Source organism: Otolemur garnettii, unplaced genomic scaffold (genome assembly GCF_000181295.1).
Source record: "Otolemur garnettii isolate 467f Iridium unplaced genomic scaffold, OtoGar3 scaffold00001, whole genome shotgun sequence".
In the NCBI taxonomy this organism is placed as follows: domain Eukaryota; kingdom Metazoa; phylum Chordata; class Mammalia; order Primates; family Galagidae; genus Otolemur; species Otolemur garnettii.
In genome coordinates this window covers 30,525,041-30,544,897 of record NW_003852396.1, presented here as the reverse complement: position 1 = coordinate 30,544,897, position 19,857 = coordinate 30,525,041, and the positions used below count along the sequence as shown (strand labels likewise).

At 39.6% G+C, this 19,857-nt stretch overlaps 1 protein-coding gene across 1 annotated transcript in view; it reads left to right on the top strand.

Annotated features, from left to right (window-relative positions):
- NUP98 (nucleoporin 98) overlaps window positions 1-19,857 on the top strand; it is a 143,725-nt gene that overhangs the window by 92,175 nt on the left and 31,693 nt on the right. The window contains exons 18-24 of the mRNA XM_023514294.1: window positions 595-772; window positions 3,122-3,286; window positions 8,944-9,126; window positions 9,806-9,962; window positions 11,680-12,109; window positions 13,757-13,986; window positions 17,787-18,053. Coding sequence (XP_023370062.1) covers window positions 595-772; window positions 3,122-3,286; window positions 8,944-9,126; window positions 9,806-9,962; window positions 11,680-12,109; window positions 13,757-13,986; window positions 17,787-18,053 — 1,610 coding nt within the window. The remainder of the gene's footprint in view (window positions 1-594; window positions 773-3,121; window positions 3,287-8,943; window positions 9,127-9,805; window positions 9,963-11,679; window positions 12,110-13,756; window positions 13,987-17,786; window positions 18,054-19,857) is intronic.

The following is a 19,857-nucleotide window of genomic DNA, read 5'->3' as shown; positions in this document are numbered from 1 at the left end:
TTGAGGCTCTGTCTCAAAAAAAAAAAAAAAAAAGAAAAGAAAAAATATTTGCTAGTCACTGTCAGATATGTGGTATACAAACTGAATAGGACACAGCACTTGAGCACTTAAATTGGTATTAGAAGTGGTACACTACCACTATTGCAGTCATTTTTATACTTGTTAGTTAATGGTCAATACTGTGATGTTCCTGATATTTCATTCTAAAAGCACTCAGTAAATGGCAGTGGCTATTTTTATTACTGTTTGTAAGTATGATAGCACTCTGAGACCTACAGTAAGACTTGAGTCTTTCCACTGGACTATGACCTAAATAGCTTAGTCAAGCCTTCCTAGCTTAACAGTTACTCAAATTAGAATGTAAAGAATTGCTGTGTCATGGCAATTTGAAATAAATGCAGTATGAGTCTAGGATCAGGTTGAATTTGGGTATATGTGGATGTTTATCTACCATGGAAGTAAGATGCAAGTTTATGAAACAGGTGTGCAGAAATTCCCCAGTAATAGGTACCTTTATTTGCTGTTTGTATAGGTGTTAGTTGGCTTTTGGTTCTTAAAATATGAAGCAGTTACATTTTACTTTATTCTTTACAGGAAGGCTGAAGTTACATTGGATGGAGTTTGGCCAACAGATAAAACATCTCGTTGTTTAATAAAGAGCCCAGATCGACTTGCTGATATCAACTATGAAGGGAGATTAGAAGCAGTTTCAAGGAAACAGGGAGCTCAGTTTAAAGAGTATCGGCCTGAAACTGGTTCTTGGGTGTTTAAGGTAGAGTCATTTAACTTATGTGTGACTTTTTTTCTTTTCTTTTGTCTCTTTTTTTTTTTTTGAGACAAGAGTCTCAACGTTGTCACCCTTAATAGAGCACTCTGATGTCATAGCTCACAGCAACCTCAAACTCTTAGACTGAAGTGATCTACCTGCCTCAGCCTCCCGATTAGCTGGGACTGCAAGCACATGCCACATGCCTGGCTAGTTTTTCTGTTTTTAGTAGAGATGAGATCTTGCTTTTGCTCAGGTGGGTCTCAAACTCCTGAGCTCAAGTGAGCCGCCCTGCGCAGCCTGATTCGTGATTTTTTTTTTTTTAAATTGTTGGGGAATCATTGAGGATACAAAGAACTAGGTTACACTGCTGGCATTTGTTGGTTAAAGTCACTCTTATAATTGTCCCACCCCGAAGAGGTGTATCACACTGTGATGTCACCATGCCCCTCCCTCCACTCCCCCATCCCCCACCATGTACTAGCATCAATTGTCCTTATATCATAATTGAGTACATTGGATTTTTTTTTTTTTTTTTTTGAGACAGAGCCTCAAGCTGTCCCCCTGGGTAGAGTGCCGTGGCATCACGCTCACAGCAACCTCCAACTCCTGGGCTCAAGCGTGTCTCCTGCCTCTGCCTCCCAAGTAGCTGGGACCACAGGCGCCCGCCACAACGCCCGGCTATTTTTTGGTTGCAGCCATCATTGTTTTTTTGGCGGGTCTGGGCTGGGGATTTGAACCTGCCACCTTAGGTGTACGTGGCTGGCGCCTTAGCCGGTGGTTGAGCTATAGGCGCCGAGCCGAGTACATTGGATTCTTGTTTCTTCATTCTTGTGATGTTTTACTAAGAAGAATGTGTTTTAGTTCCATCCAGGACAAACGATGTAAGGTCACTATCTTTTTTTAGTGCCTGAATAGTATTCCATGGTACACATATACCATAGCTTGTTAAACTGTTCCTGGATTAGTAGGCATTTAGGTTGTTTCCACAATTTGGCAAATGTAAATTGATCTACAGTAAACAGTCTAGTGCAAATGTCTGTATGATAAAAAGATTTTTTTTCTTCTAGGTAGATGCCCAGTAATGGGATGACACAATCAAATGGGAGGTCTATTTTGAATTCTTTGAGGATTCTCCATATTTCCTTCCAAAAAAGGTTATATTAGTTTGCAGTCCCACCAGCAGTGTAAAAGTGTTCCCTTCTCTCCACATCCATGCCAGCATTTGCAGCTTTTAGACTTTGGGGGTTTTTTTGTTTTATTTTGTTTTGTTTTTGAAACAGAACCTTAAGCTGTCCCCCTGGGTAGAGTGCTGTGACATCACAGCTCACAGCAACCTCTAATTCCTGGGCTTAAGCAAGTCTCCTCCCTCTGCCTCCCAAGTCTGGGACCACAGGCACCCACCACAATGCCTGGCTGTTTTTTGGTTGCAGCCATCGTTATTTGGTGGGCCTAGGCTGAATTCGAACCTGCCAGCTCAGGCGTATGTGACTAGCGCCTTGACCACTTGAGCCACAGGTGCTGAGCTAGCTTTGAGACTTTCATCGAGGCAGCTTTGATACTTTGTGATGTGGGCTATTCTCACGGGGGTTAGCTGATGTGTCAGGGTGGGTTTTTTTTTTTTTGCAGTTTTTGGCCAAGGCTGGGTTTGAACCCACCACTTCCAGCATACGGGGCCCACGCCCTACTCCTTTGAGCCACAGGCACCACCCTGTCAGGGTTGTTTTTCATTTGCATTTCTCTAATAATTAGTGATAAACATTTTTTCATATTTGTTAGCCCTTCGTCTGTCTTTTTTTTTTTTTTCCCAGCATAAGAAACTAGACCTACTGTACTAATAAATGTACATGTGGTGCTTGTTCAGTCTGAAAATTAGGTCAACTTAAGGAGGCAGTCAGTGTAGGAAGATGGTCAGCTATGGAGGTTGTATGGTCTGTGTTTTGCCCTAATGTGTGTCATTAAAGATTTCAGTAACTTATTAGGCAGAATTATCTATTGATACATAAACTCTACTTAAACTTTTTTAATCTTTGAAAATTTGGGGGGTGGTTAGGTTGACTTTCTGTACTTGGTAGTTTAACTCAGGGCTGATTTGATTATTTAACTTATTGAATACCCTTGTCTTGGTAGAGAACAACTAGGTAGTATGTGTAAGTGAAAATAATGGTTCTTTTGAATTTATTTTTTTAAAAGACAAGTAAAGTATGATAGATGGCATTCTGTTTTATTTTAAATATTTTGTTGTCTCTCCCTTTTTCTCAAGGTAATGCTGCAAGGTTGCAAGGGTAGATACTGTGGAAGCTTCTGAAATGAACAATGGTAATATTTATTTTGTTGGCCTTTTCTTTTTCTTAGGTCTCCCATTTTTCTAAGTATGGCCTTCAGGATTCTGATGAAGAAGAGGAGGAGAATTCATCCAAAACTAGTACTAAGAAGTTGAAGACTACCCCTTTGCCTCCTACAGGCCAGACTGCCCCTTTCCAGATGGCTCTTAATGGCAAACCTGCTCCTCCACCCCAGGTAGAGAAAGGACAGTGAATTTGAATGGAATCCATGATACGAAGTTGAAATCAAGTCATGCAGCTAATGCAAAGCTGTTTTATGACTGCTGGAACTTTGAAGAGTACAAACATAAGTTGCCAGTCTCATTGAGACAAGTACAAGGGAGGGTTATGAGGTGGTACAGACATGTGTCTTTCACTTAAGAGATTTAAAGAATTCTTTTATTGTTTGGATCATTCCTCTCAAGATTGTCATTCTTACACACCTCCCTCTCTCTCATTTGGACTCGATGAATTCTCTGCTCAGTGATCAACTTAAAATAGCATTTGCTCACGTGGGTTGATACAGAGTAAATCCTACTTTTATTGATTACCTGATGTACAGCTTACTCTTTTTTTAAAAAGATAAATTAACTTTCTGCAAAGGTTTTTAACTCTCTTTTCTTAAGTTGTTTGCTAATACTTCAGGTAACCTCTTGATCTTTGTATTTTATCAATATATAATCTTTATGAAAATAGTTTTGGAATGTAAATGAATTATTTGGCTTGGGCAGAGTAGGGTCTGCATTGTTGATTGCAATTACTTGTGTCATTGATACAAAATTTCTTTGTAAAGCATCCTCTACCTCTAAGCTACTAAAAGCTGGACCTTTGGAATTTTTCATGCTACAGTTCTAATGGCTGCTGAAATGTGTAGTTTTTATTTATTAAATCTCTTGGGAGGCATTTTCTGGAACGTGTGTATGTATATTCATGTTTGCGCGTACTGGGTGAGGGAGGGTTGAGGGTATGATAAATGAGGGAAACTGGAACTATGTCGACTTTTATGTTTATTGTCTTTGTAGCATTTAGAATACCCTAAGAAATCTCCCCTGCACTAATGAATAGACTTGGTTTTCCAGTTAATCATGTTCATTTCATCTGAATCTTTTTATTACACCCTACTTTCCTAATTACTTTTTCATTTCTTTTTTTTTTTTTGTCCTAAGTACTTTTTCATTCCATTTATTTAAGAGTCAGGTGGTCTAATTATTTTCTGTTAATAAAAGTAAATTGTAACTGTCCTAAAGAAGAAATCTCTTTTCTAATTGCTCCAAGTAAAGAAAAGCTCCCTCTGTGGGCAGGAACATTTATGTAATGTTGATTAGTAATTATCAGGTTATCAAATAACTATCAGTTATCAGGTTATTCAATTGCCAGAATACAAATACTAGAAAATAACTCTAAATTCCTCTAATGACGTTTCTGAAAGTAAAACCTCTTTGAAAAAGTAAGCCCCCAAAATTTCAAAACAAGTTTCTGGCAAAGAGAAAAGTGGAAAGGCATCAAAATGGGCAAATAGAATATAGCTTTGATTGAGGAAGTGAATGATCTTTGACCTTTTGGATGAGGAGAGAGAAATGGTTAAGAGTGTTCAGATACTTAGTCTTTATGTTTTGTTTACTTGGGTTATTTATGAAGACCTTTGAGCTCGATGTGTTAGAGCAGTTATGTGGGACTCTTGAGAACTCTACATTCATATTGCTCAGTGTCCTTGGTAAGGCAGATGAGAAATGCCAGTGGTTTGATATTAGTACCAAAGACCCTACATTTTACTTAACATGGGGAAAATTCTTGAATAGACAGCACAATGTTCTTATCCTTTCCTCAGGACGATTGTCTAGGTATTGTTTCCTGGCCCCTTGGTGAGGTTGAGTTCACAACATAACCTCAGGCTTCCTAACTTTTTCTGGAGGAGGTAGGGGTGTGTTTTTAGGTACTTAGGAAGATTTCCTTTTTTTTGTTTAATAGTCACATTTATTCTTTGTCTTTTATGTAATATCCACATTCCTTTGTTTCCATTTGGGTTTTAAGTTTTGCTTTTGCTCCTAAAACAAGTAAATCAAAGCAACTGGAAAACAATGGTAACTACATTTTTATGTGATCTCATCTGTATCTTTTAGGTTAGAGAAAATATTAACAGATAAAAGTTACTGCACAGTTGAATTAAGGTAGTTGCAGGAATATTTTGTCCTATAGTTTGAACATTAGTTTCAAAATCGTGGTCTCAGATCCAATTTCCTACTGGCTGCATCAGTAGCCTGTTGAACTTGACTTTGATTTTGTACATCTGGCATGAGGGCTCAGGCATATTTATATTTTATGCTTCTTCTCAGGTGATTGAGATGAACAACCATATTTCAGAACTGTTTGTTGAAGGACCTGAGGCTTTTGCCACTTAGAGATACATGTAGCTTTTTACCTCAGCCTTTCAAATGAAGTATAACTTGTATTCAGTACCAACAAGGCAGGCTAGTTTACTTGTTCAGAAACTTAACATTGTTCACTGAGTGTATTCACCATTCAAATAAGTTAAAAACTTTATTATTTTTCTTTTTAAGACAGAGTTTTACTTTTTCCCTTGGCTAGAATGCCATGGTGTCATAGCTCACAGCAACCTCAAACTCTTGGCTCAAGCGATCCTCTTGCCTCCCAAGTAGCTGGGACTACAATTACCCACCACAAAGCCTGTCTAGTTTTTAGAGAAGTGGTCTTGAACTTGTAAGCTCAAGCAATCCTCCTGCCTCGGCCTCCCAGAGTGCTAGGATTATAGGCATGAGCCACAGGGCCTGACCCAGTTAAAGACTTTTTATTTTTGCAGTTTTGGCTGGGGCCAGGTTTGAACCCACCACTGCCAGTTATGGGGCCAGCGCCCTACTCTTTGAGCCACAGGCTCCGCCCCCCAGTTAAAGACTTTTTAAAGGAAAAAAAGTAATTAGGATTTAGAGGAAAATTTGATTTCATATTGCGTATACTTTTATTTTAAATAAAATGGCAGCCATCTGAATTGATTTAATATTTTAATATATTTTTATGTATTTTATTTATATTACATTTAATTTTATAGCCACATGCTTGCTTGTTTCAGTGTTATTGAAGAAAAGATTGATTTTCATAATATTAGCCTGAAAAATGTTTTGTGAATTAATGTAAAAACCAAATCTACAGTTACTGATATTAAGACCTATGCCACTTTGAAACTGCTAGTTAGCTAAAAAAAAAAACCAATTAAATAGACCTATGCCTCCTGCAGTAATATCCCTAAATGTATGTGTAGAATACATACACACTTACCTTGGTGGGCCTTTTAAACCACAACTTGAATTTCTCTTGAGGATAACATATTATTGTTGACAGGGCTGATTTTTAATGAAAATGTTAAACATTTTGCCAGGTGCAGTGGCTCATGCCTATAATGAATCTCTGCACTTTGGGAAGCTGAGGTGGAAGGATCACTTGAGGTCAGGAGTTTGAGACCAGGCGTCCTCAAACTAGGGCCTGCGGGCCACATGCAGCCCACCTAGGACATTTATCTGGCCCACTAGGTATTTTTGCTGCCGCTACCTGTCCTGCTTAGCAGCTGACTTGTCCTGGGGCCCGCAGTCTGGCCCTCCAATGGTCTGAGGAACAGTGAACTGGCCCCCTGTTTAAAAAGTTTGAGGACCCCTGTCTAGACCAATCTGACCAATAGTGAGACCCTGTCTCTACACAAAATTAGAAAAATGAGCCTGTTATGGTGGCATGTACCTGTAATCCCAGCTACTCAGGAGGCTGAGGCAGGAGGATTGCTTGAGCCCCAAAATTTGAGGTTGCAGTAAGCTGTGAGGATGCCACTGCACTATAGTTCAGGTGGCAAAGCAAGAGCCTGGCTCCAAACATAAATATTGTAAAACCTTCATCTTTAGCATTCCTCCTAAAGAGAGGCTGAGCTCCTTAGATCTCTAATTTAGATCCAAATTTGCCTAAAAGTGTTCAATGTGAGCATCTCTTGCTCTTTAGTAGTATTCCTTTGTTGAGTAGTATAGTAATATGTATCCTTTCTTTCTTCCTCCCACCCATCTTCATTCCTTCTTGTGTTTTTATAGTTATTAATTGCTTTTTCTACTGTGGACCAAGCACTATTTTAGGCAATTGAAATAACAAAAGTGAGTATTTAGAGCATATTGTGCTTATGATGTGCTTGGTGTTAGATACAGAGAACAGCCATAAAACCTGTTTTTAAGTCTTGACTGTCTGGTGAGCCAACCACATACATGTGTGTGTAAGAATTTCTAATACCCCATGATACATGGTATAAAATAGATACAAACAGTATTTTGGGAGCCAAACATAGTAGGCTGTTCTCACAGGTTGGCACAAGATGGGAAGTATCAGAATTTTAAAGTTGAATTGTTTGGTTAAAAATTAACTTAATAGGAAATTTATGAAGTGAAAGTTTTCCTATAGTTCTTAGAATTAAAATGACATCTCATCACAAGGTTTTTCCCCTCTCACTTCAGGATTTTAAAGAATAAAAGTTGTCAAACCCGCCTGTAGCCTCACCAATTGCTGAGAATTAGAATCATATTTGCCTTTTGATCATTATGTAACCACCAGTTTTGTTAGAGCGGTCCTTGAGAATTTTTTCCATCTTACATGGCACTTTTCTATGTTTCTCACACCACTCATTTTTTAAACAAAGATACTTGTTAAAGGAATTCTGGGTAGTAATAGGTTCGACTAATGGTGGTTGCTTGGTCTAACAAGATTATGAAAACATTTTTTTTCTAACTACCTTTTGTAAAATCGTGTCTATTAGAGGTTTTACCTGAAATAGACCACCTGTAAAAGATCAGACATAAATCATGGAAGGATAATAATCTGCAAATGAAGTCATGGTTAGAAAAATAATTAATAGAGCTTTTTGTTTGAAAATGTTTCATAAATTTGTTCAGTCATTGGTAGTTATTTTATCAGGTGATAGTTCAGGATACATAGATTGGAAATGTATTTAACCAGCTATTTTCCTCAGCTTTTAAGTATTTATCCTTTAAAACCATAAACTATTAGTCATGGTTATATCTTTAAAACTGCTTATTAAATGTGAATATAACTGGTGATACTTTTAAACATAAAGGGATAACTCCTAGATAAAAATTATTTCTAGGTTTTTTTTTTTTTTTCTCTTTTGAGAAATTAGAGTTGATATTCCTCTTATCTTACATGATACTGCACAGGTTAGAGCCCAGGTAACTTTAGGATTCAGTATTCCAAAAGATAAATTCCAGACTCAAAACTAACTGGAAAGTTGTTTGTGATTGTTTTCCTTAAGAAAATGCGAAGTTACTGAGACGTTTGATATCTGTACCTCTTATTCTCTTTTTTCCAGAGGCTTCTGTGTACAAGGTAGTGTGAGGGCAGGGTGACCCTTTGTAAATCTGACAATTGTCGTTGCTGGTTAAATCATGTAAGCCATAGTCTTTGAGTCTTTGTCCCTGAAGACCACTGTTTGTTTCAGTATGAGTGGTAGCTTAGGTTCAAGATACCATATTATTACAAAAGGATAATTTCATGAATCCTCATTTGAATCCATTATTTCAGGACAATTAATACTAAATCACTTTTTTTTTTTGTAGTTTTTTTGGCCGGAGCTGGGCTTGAACCTGCCACCTCTGGCATATAGGGCCAGCGCCCTACTCCTTTGAGCCACAGGCACTACCCAATACTAAATCACTCTTTAGCACATCTGCTGTTGTACCTCACAATAAAATGAATAAAATTTAATATTACTGTATCATATTAATAAATCTGATCTAGAAGCTCTGTATCTTTTGGTATAACTTAATGCTGCTTTCCTGATCTTTCTGCTGTCTACAGAGTCAGAGCCCAGAGGTGGAGCAGTTAGGGAGGGTTGTGGAACTGGACAGTGATATGGTAGATATTACCCAGGAGCCAGTTTTGGATACCATGTTAGAAGAGAGCATGCCTGAGGATCAGGAACCTGTGTCTGCCTCAACGCATATTGCATCTTCACTGGGAATTAATCCACATGTCTTACAGGTGACGTTCTAACCAACCTTTATTATAACAGAAAGCCAAACTAATTATTTTATTCCTCTCTCATAACATCAGGCCTCTTTCTTGATTATTCACTTAAGAAAAAAAACAGGAATGGGCCAGTGTTTGGGCCTCATATCCCCTGAAGGGAAGGAAGGATATGTTGAGAGTCAGCAGATAGGGCTTCTGATTTTAACTGCATTAGAATCAGAGGACCTATTTTTGATTCCACTTGGTAACTTTTTATCTGTCTGACTTGAGTCAAGTCACTTAATACCTGTGAGCACTGATTTTTCTCCAGAAAATATTACTTTGCCTATTTCACAAGGATTGTTTTGAGGATCTGGAAAGTGCTCTACAAAATTTAAAAATTTAAAAACATGGTAGACACATGTTTTATTAATCTCTGTCTAGTTCCCTTGCCAAAGCCTTTTTAGCAAACATAAGCAACTGCTATGTGCCATGATCTAGCATAACTTTTTAGATACAAGAGAGAGGTTTATTAATGTTGACTTTTGCCTTTCAGGCACATACAGTATAATATGGTTAGTCACACAGATGTTATACTGGCTCTAGGTAACAGCCTTGAGGAGGAATGATATTTTTGGTTGTTGTAAACTGCATTTTTCTTTTTTGACCTTTCCTGGGGAGCACATTCATTCTATAGATATTGCCTTTTTAGATCATGAAAGCATCATTGCTTGCTGATGAAGAAGATGTAGATATGGTGCTGGATCAACACGTCAGTCGCCTTCCTTCCAAAGCAGATAATTCTCAAGAAATCTGTTCTCCCAGGCTCCCCATTTCAGCATCCCACTCAACAAAATCTCGTTCACTAGGTACTGTATAAAATGTACTGTTACACAAAAAAAATCTATAGAGTTATTAAGTCTTGCTTTTCACATACCTTCAGTGCTGAGTGAAGTTCTCCAGCAGATACCCCCTGATAGTTGTGCCTATGATAAGGAAGCCAAGATAAATTGTACTCTTCTAAATACCAGTTTTTAAGAAACATAATTACCTCAATTGGTACAGATACAGAAGTTGTATGGAGAAAAAAAGTATTTATACTTTATTAGGGTCTATTTGTTTGTTTTTGAGACAGAGAGCCTCACTTGGTCACCCTTGGTAGAGTGCCATGGCTTCTTAGTTCATAGCAACCTCAGATTCTTGGGTTCAAGTGATCTTCTTGCCTCAGCCTTCCAAGTAGCTGGGATTACAAATGCCTGCCACAACACCTGGCTATTTTTTAGAGACGAAGTCTAATTCTGGCTCAATTTGGTCTCAGACCTTTGAGTTTAGGCAGTCCACCTGCCTTGGCCTCCCAAGTGCTGGGATTATAGGCATGAACCACCGCACTCAGCTTTTTTTTATTTCTTTTTTTGAGACAGAATCTCATTCTGTTGCTTAGGCTAGAGTGCCCTGGGATTAGCTTAGCTCACAGCAACCTCAAACTCCTTGATTCAAGCTAGCCTCCTGCCTCAGTCTCCCAAATAGCTGGGATTACAGGCACTTGCCACAATGCCTGGCCAATTTTTTCTATTTTTAGTAGAAATGGGGTCTCTTGTTCTGGTTGGCGTCAAACTCCTGAACTGAAGGCATTCTCCCTCCTCAACCTCCCAGGGTACTAGGATTACAGGTGCAAGTCACCATGCCCACCCTTGGGTCATGTTTTTATTTGCTTACGGATATGGATTAGATAACAACTCTGATTTCCTAATGTTTATATTAATTTCTTAGAGAATTCAGCAAGTTATTCTGCGCTGTACTCTTTCTTACAGTCCCAACACTGTCCTATTGTCTTTTAGGGACAAATGTTTTTTCTTACAATACCCATTAGAATTCTACTTTTTTGGGGCAGCGCCTGTGGCTCAAAGGAGTAGGGTGCCAGCTCCATATGCTGCAGGTGGCAGGTTCAGACCCAACTCTGGCCAAAAACGGCAAAAAAAAAAAAAAAAAAAATTTTTTTTTTACTTTTTCCTAAACATTTTTATATTCCTAGGCAGATGATTACATATTTTATTATAAAGCTTTTCTTTTTCTAGTGGTCTTACAGCTTTGGGATTAGAAATAGAGTATTGCTATCAGCAGAAGATAAAAGCAGACATAATTAATTTTAAAATATTTTGAAAACCAGAGGAACTACCAGGAAGGCATTTGTTTATATTGTTTAAAAACTTACATTTGGTTTCATACACTATAAACATTCTTTCTTTGGAGACAGAGTCTCAAGCTGATGCCTTGTATAGAGTGCTGTGGTGTCACAGCTCACAGCAACCTCCGACTCTTAGGCTTAAGTGATTCTCTTGCCTCAGCCTCCTGGGTAACTGGCACTATTGGCACCCACCACAATGCCTGGCTATTTTTTGTTGCAATTCTCATTGCTGTTTTAGCTGGCTGAGGCTGGGTTTAAACCTGCCACCCTTGGTGTATGGGGCTGGTGCCCTACCCACTGAGCCATAGGTGCCCCCCAAAGGATCCTTTCTGTTTTTTGTTGTTTACAAAAGAAACAATAGCCATTATTTTGTAATAGTCCTTTTTTTCTCCTTATTTCAGTTGGTGGGTTACTGCAATCAAAATTTACAAGTGGAGCTTTCCTTTCACCAAGTGCCTCTGTGCAAGAATGTCGCACTCCCAGAACATCATCTTTAGTGAATATTCCATCCACATCCTCTTGGTCTGTCCCTCCAACCCTGACTGCTGTGTTTACAGTGCCCAGTCCAGCTCCCGAGGTTCAGTTGAAAACAGTGGGTACACGAAGGCAACCAGGTCTAGTCCCTCTTGAAAAGTCTGTCACCTATGGCAAGGGGAAACTCTTGATGGACATGGCCCTATTTATGGGACGTTCATTTCGTGTTGGTTGGGGCCCTAACTGGACTCTTGCTAATAGTGGAGAACAGTTGAATGGCTCTCATGAACTGGAAAATCATCAGATTGCCGATTCTATGGAATATGGATTCCTGCCCAATTCAGTAGCTGTTAAATCGTGAGTTATACTTTATTTATTTATTTATTTATTTTTCTGAGACAGAGTCTTTGTTGCCCTGAGTAGAGTGCTATGGTGTCATTGTAGGTCACAGAAACCTCAAACTCTTGGGCTCAAGCAATCATCTTGCCTGAGACTCCTGAGTAGATGGGACTACAGGTGCCCGCCACACCACTTAACTATTTATAAAGACAGGATCGTGCTCTTGCTCAGGCTGGTCTTAAAGTTCTGAGCTCAAGCAGCACACCCGCCTCAGCCTCCCAGAGTGCTAGGATTACAGGTGTGAGTCACAGCGCCTGGCTTTGAGTTGCATTTCTTGATGCTTTTTGAGAAAGGGAGCATGATAGGTGCAAAACAATAAACTGTCCATTTTTTGGCGATCAAATGCTTTGTTAACTTTCTAGATGTTTCTTTCTAGATACATATTTTTTATTATTTCTGGATATATTTCAGAGATACATACATGTATATGATAGATACATGCCTTAGAGATTATATGTAAGTATTTCTTATAATTATCAGTGTATATACAGTTCCCTATACAAAATTACTATAGATTAGGCTCGGTGCCTATAGCTCAACCGGCTAAGGCACCAGCCACGTACACCTAAGGTGGCGGGTTCGAATCCCCAGCCCGGACCCGCCAAAACAACAATGATGGCTGCAACCAAAAAATAGCCGGGCGTTGTGGCGGGCGCCTGTGGTCCCAGCTACTTGGGAGGCGGAGGCAGGAGACTCGCTTGAGCCCAGGAGTTGGAGGTTGCTGTGAGCTGTGATGCCACGGCACTCTACCCAGGGGGACTGCTTGAGGCACTGTCTCAAAAAAAAAAAAAGCAAAATTACTATAGATTAAATGAAAGTTACCAACTATTATCCTTCATGTTTAACATTAACTTAAAATAGTATCTCTTGGGTGGCACCTGTGGCTCAGTGAGTAGGGTGCCAGCCCCATATACCGAGGGTGGTGGGTTCAAACCCAGCACCAGCCAAACTGCAACAAAAAAGTTTTGTTTGGTTTTTCTTTTGAGAACAGGTTTCCCACTATCACTTTTGAACCTTGGGTTTTACAGTATGCTACTCAGATACATGCTAAAGCCAGTTGCATATTATACTGATAGCCATGTTTGTTATAATCTGACCTAAGAAGCCTTTGGGTTCTAAATGTGTAGGTCATATAATTTATTTACTCAGTAAATAGCAAATGAGTTCAGTACAATTTAACATTAGTATACAAAATTTCTTTTTTTTTTTTTTTTTGAGACAGAGTCTCACTATGTTACCCTTGGTAGAGTGCTGTGCTGTCACAGCTCACAGCAACCTCAAACTCTTGGGCTTAAGCAATTCTCTTGTCTCGGCCTCCCAAGTAGTGGGGACTATAGGTGCCCACTACAATGCCTAGCTGTTTTTCTGTTGCAGTTGTCATTGTTACTTAGCTGGCCTGGGCTAGGTTCGAACCCGCCAGCCTTGGTATATATGGCAGATGCTGTAACCATTGTGCTATGGGCACCACAAAATTTCTTTAAAATCACAATGACATGTTTTGCATTCTGTTTGTAATCATAAAAAGAAAACAAGGTTTGGTTGAAGGGAAATCCTAGCTTCTATCTTATCTTCATTTTCTATCTTGTTCCTTATTTGCTATTGTAGCCTAACTGAGTCACCATTTAAAGTTCACTTGGAAAAACTCAGTTTGAGACAAAGGAAGCTGGATGAAGACCTGCAGTTATACCAGACACCTCTGGAGCTCAAGTTGAAACATAGCACCGTTCATGTGGATGAGTTGTGTCCTCTCGTTATCCCTAATCCAGGAGTTGCTGTCATTCATGACTATGCAGATTGGGTTAAGGAAGCATCAGGAGATTTAAGAGAAGCACAAAGTGAGTACACACACACTTCCGTGTCTTGCCTTTGATGTCTCAGGAATAGGAGTAGAAGGACAATTTCCTTACAACAGTCCAGTAGGTAGGCTCGGCGCCTGTGGCTCAAGTGGCTAAGGCGCCAGCCACATACACCTAAGGTGGTAGGTTCAAATCCAACCTGGGCCCGCCAAACAACAATGATAGCTGCAACCAAAAAATAGCCAGGTGTTGTGGCGTTGGAGGTTGCTGTGAGCTGGGATGCCACGGCACTCTACCCAGGGGGACAGCTTGATGCTCTGTCTCAAAAAAAAAAAAAATAGTCCAGTAGGTAGATTCCTGAGTTTGACCTTTTTTGTAGTCGTTTCAATAAGCAGAATCCCAAGAAGAAATTGTCAGTATGTTTTTATCATTGTGTTCTGTGCCCTTTAATGTACAAATCCTTCCTCGAAAGACTGTAGGCAATCAGATCATATGGAGTTAATTTTGCATTCCTTCTCTAACTTAGAGAACATAGGAGGAGTACTTTGCTAAAGCGTTTTTCTAATTTGGGAACTTAGTATTTAATATTTTAAACAGTAGAAAAATTGTTTACACGTTTAGCATATGAAAAACAGAGACTTTAAAAATAGAGACGTAGACATTTGGAATCAAATAGAAAACCAGGAAATGAAGCTAACATCTTCATTTAGCACATTGTTTAGCACATTGAAAAACAGAGACTTTAAAAATAGAGACGTAGACATTTGGAATAGAGACATAGACATTGTTTAGCACATTGAAAAACAGAGACTTTAAAAATAGAGACGTAGACATTTGGAATCAAATAGAAAACCAGGAAATGAAACTAACATCTTACAACCACCTGATCTTTGGTAAACCAAACAAGAACATATCTTGGGGGAAAGACTCCCTATTCAATAAATGGTGCTAGGAGAACTGGATATCCATATGTAAAAGACTGAAACTGGACCCACACCATTCTCCACTCACGAAAATTGATTTAAGATGGATAAAGGACTTAAATTTAAGGCATGAAACAATAAAAATCCTCAAAGAAAGCATAGGAAAAACACTGGAAGATATCAGCCTGGGGGAAAGACTTCATGAAGACTGCCGTGGCAATTGCAACAACAACAAAAATAAACAAATGGGAATTAATTAAACTGAAAAGCTTCTGTATAGCTAAGGTGACAACAACCAAAGCAAATAGACAACCTACACAATGGGAAAGGATATTTGCATATTTTGAATCAGATAGAAGCTCGATAACTAGGATCTGTATAGAACTCAAATTAATCCACATGAAAAAAGCCAACAATTCCATATATCAATGGGCAAGAGATATGAATAGAATCTTCTCTAAAGATAGCTGAATGGCTAACAAACATGAAAAAATGCTCATCAACCCTAATTAGTAGAGAAATGCAAATCAAAACCACCCTGAGATATTATCTAACCCCAGGGAGAATGGCTCACATCACAAAATCTCAAAACTACAGATGCTGGTGTGGATGTGTAGAGAAGGGAATATTTTTACACTGCTGGTGGGACTGTAAACTAATACACCCTTTTTGGAAGGAAGTATGGAGAACCTTCAAAGAACTCCAGCTAGACCTCCCATTTGATCCTGCAGTCCCATTACTGGGCATATACCCAGAAGGAAAAAAATCCTGTTATCATAAGGACACTTGCAGTAGACTGTTTATTGCAGCTCAATTTATAATCGCCAAAATGTAGAAACAGCCTAAATGCCCACCAACCAAGGAATGGATTAACAAGCTGTGGTATATGTACACCATGGCATACTATTCAGCCATTAAAAAAATGGAGACTTGGGTAGCACCTGTGGCTCAAAGGAGTAGGGCGCTGGCCCCATATGCTGGAGGTGGTGGGTTCAAACCCAGCCTGGGCCAAAAACTGCAAAAGAAAAATGGAGACTTAACATCCTTTGTATTAACCTGGATGGAAGTGGAACACATTATTCTTAGTAAAGCATCACAAGAATGGAGAAGCATGAATCCTGTGTACTCAATTTTGATATGAGGACAATTAATGACATGGTGGGGGTGGGGGAAGGGGAGAGCAGTGAGAGAAAGAAGGAGGGAGGAGGGATAGGGGAAAGGAAGGGCAGACAGAGGGAAGGAGGGGGAGGGGGTAGGGTCTTCGCGGGTGCCACACCTTTTGGGGGCAAGACACAATTGTAAGAGGGACTTTACCTAACAAATGCAATCAGTTTAACCTGGTTTCTTGGACCCTCAATGAATCTGCAACAACAACAAAAAAGAAAAACGGAGACTTTCAGAATGTCCAATATAACATTGAGACTTATGTTCCGTCCTTGTGTTTGCTTTGTTGTCGCATCTTCTTTTCAAATGTGTAAGATATTTTCATAATGCATATAAGTGTCTGAAAGTGATAAACAGTGCTTTCTTTTTCTTTTATTTCTTGAGGGGCAATATAGCAAAGTAGTTAAAAGAATGGAATTGGGCTGGGTGTACTCTGGGAGGCTGAGGTGGGAGGATTGCTAGAGGTCAGGAGTTTGAGACCATCCTGAGCAATGTGAGACCACATCTCTATGAAAAATAGAAAAATTAGCCAGGCATGGTAGCACTTACCTATAGTCCCAACTGCTTGGGAGGCTGAGGCAGGAGAATCGCTTGAGCCCAGAAGTTTGAGGTTGCTGTGAGCTAGGCTGAGGCCATGGCACTCTAGCCCAGGCAAGAACAAGATTCTGTCTCAAATAAGAAAACAAATGGAATTGAGCTTTGTTTACTTGCATTCAGATTCTGTCTCAAATAAGAAAACAAATGGAATTGAGCTTTGTTTACTTGCATTCAGATTCTGTCTCTGCTGCATAACTCTTTTACTTTGAGCAGTCTCAGGTAAACTCAATAAATGTTAAGCTGTGCCTGTATTAAAAGAGGATACTCGAGCGGCGCCTGCCCCATATACCAAGAGTGGTGGGTTTGAACTCGGCCCTGGCCAAACTGCAACAACAATAACAAAAAATAGCCGGGCATTGTGGTGGGCACCTATAGTCCCAGGTACTCTGGAGGCGGAGGCAAGAGAATCACCTAAGCCCAGGAGTTGGAGGTTGCTGTGAGCTGTGATGTCACTGCACTCTATCGAGAGTGATAAAGTGAGACACACTGTCTTAAGAAAGAAAAAAGAGAATACTCCTTGGCTCAGCACCTATAGCTAAGTGACTAAGGCGCCAGCCACCTACACTAGAGCTGGCGGGTTCAAATTCACCCTGGGCCTGCCAAATAATGACAACTACAACCAAAAAATAGCCGGGCCTTGTGGCAGGTGCCTTTAGTCCCAGGTACTTGGGAGGCTGAGGCAAGAGAGTTGCTTAAGCCCAGGAGTTGGAGGTTGCTATGAGCTGTGATGCCATGGCACACTACTTAGGGCGACAGTTTGAGGCTCTGTCTCAAAAAAGAAAAAAGAGAAAATACTCCAAGTTTTTAGAGCACTTGATGTTTCTTGAAGTATTTTGTAGACAGAATATGATCAAATTAGATGATCTCTCTATCTGACATATTAGCCATAATTAGGATAAGGGTACCTATTTAAGGGAGCATAGAATTATATCTGTTATGTTAGTACCACAGAAATATGGAATGAGCAAGCAGTTACATACCTCTAGAACTTGTAAAACTGAGTGAGGTAGAGATAGATTCAGTTTAATCAACTTGTGTGGTAGTTTGGAGTGTTTATTAATTTATATATTTTTACATTATAGTTAAAGTGATGCCGTCTGTGAGGTTAATTGTAAGACTTCATGTGATAGCATTGTTTTTCTGTCCCTCTCTTAGTTGTGAAGCACTGGAGCCTGACATGGACATTATGTGAAGCTCTGTGGGGCCATCTGAAAGAGCTTGACAGCCAGCTGGATGAGCCTAGTGAATACATTCAGATTCTAGAGCGGCGAAGAGCTTTCTCTCGCTGGCTATCCCTTACTGCCGCACCTCAGATTGAAGAGGAAGTCTCCTTAACCCGAAAGGACAACCCTGTCGAAGCTGTGTTCAGCTACCTCACAGGCAAGAGGATCAGTGAGGCCTGCTCTCTGGCCCAGCAGTCAGGTAGGGAATATAGTTTTTTCTGTATCCCTGTCCACTTCCTACTCACTGTCTAACTCCTAGTTGTGGATTTACTTTTATCTTCTAACCTATGAGTATTAAGTATAGACTTTCCTTGCAGAAAGATTCCTGGTTCCCCCAGGATAAGGACCATGTCTTTCAGTTCTCTTAGAACCTTAAAAACATTAAATTTACTTGATCAAAATTATTTCAATTTCTTATAACAAATGCATTTGTAATAAAACTAGAAAATGGAGAGATAGGCAAGCAATAAATCAAAACTATCTAAATTCTATGACTACTACTCACTGTAAACATTTTAATGTACAATTTGTATTTAGGAAGTCTCCTTTGTGATACATAAATTATATACAAATATATGAGCACAGTATGATATATGCACGTAAACTGTTTAAAAATGATATTTTGCCAATTGCTATAATAATTTCATTTTCATCTATCACGTTAAAAGTGTCTTATGTATAGGTAAAACTATAGATGCTTCTCAGCATTCTTTAGTGTATCAATGTACCATATTAACAAATTCTTTGATATTGAGACTCGTTTTCTTTATTTCTTTTTTTCTGTAAATTCAAGTCTTTTTCAAATAAATATGTATAGAAGTCTTTAAAAAACAAAAAAGCCAAAAAAGTCTTTAAAAACCCAAGGTTTCCAAATTTATTTGGCCTTTTTGTTTTTTAAAGACTTCCCATGCATATATTTAAATAATTTTTTTTTTTATTGAGACAGAGTCTCAGGTGGCGCCTGTGGCTCAGTGGGTAGGGCGCCAGCCCCATATACTGAGGGTGGTGGACTCGAATTTGGCCCCAGCCACACTGCATCAGAAAAAAATAGCTGGGCGTTAATGTTGGGTACCTGTTATCTTAAGAGGCTGAGGCAAGAGAATTGCCTAAGCCCAGAAGTTGGAGATTACTGAGACCTGTGACACCATGGCACTTCCGAGGGCAAAAAGTCAGACTCTGTCTCTAAAAAAAAGAAAGAAAGAAAATGCAGAGACAGAGTCTCACTTTCTTGTCCTCGGTATACCAAGTGCATGGCATCAAACTCACAGCAATCTCAAAACTCTTGGGCTCAAGCGATTATCTTGCCTTAGCCTCCCTAGTAGCTGGGACTACAGGCACCTGCCACAATTCCTGGCTTTGTTTGTTTGTTTTTGTTCAGCAGGCCTGGGCCGGGTTCGAGCCCACCAGCCTTGGAGCATGTGGCTGGCGCCCTAACCACTGAGTTACAGGTGCCCAGCCTATTTCAATATTTTTTTTTTATTAAGTCATTCATACGTTTATCATAGGTACATTTATGCCATAATAGGATTCAGTGTGTTGATTATTTGTACAAATTGGAATGCTTACATCCTATTTCAATATTTCTTAATTTTCCTTTCACTAATGAGGCCTTCAGCAAGTGCTTAATGACTGTCTAGACCTAGGGGTTCTCAAGCTTCCTAATGCCGCAACCCCTTAATACTGTGACCCACAACCATAAAATTATTTTTGCTGCTATTTCATAACTATAATTTTGCTACTGTTATGAATAGTAATGTAAATGTCTATATATGCAGGATGTATTTTTTGGGGGGGCTGGGGCTGGGTTTGAACCCACCACCTTCAGCATATGGGGCCGGCGCCCTACTCCTTTGAGCCATAGGTGCTGCCCGTGCAGGATGTATTTTCATTGTTACTAAGGGGTCCTGACCCACAGGTTAAGAACTGCTGCTCTGGCTCGGCGCCTATAGCTCAACCGGCTAAGGCGCCAGCCACGTACACCTAAGGTGGCGGGTTCGAATCCC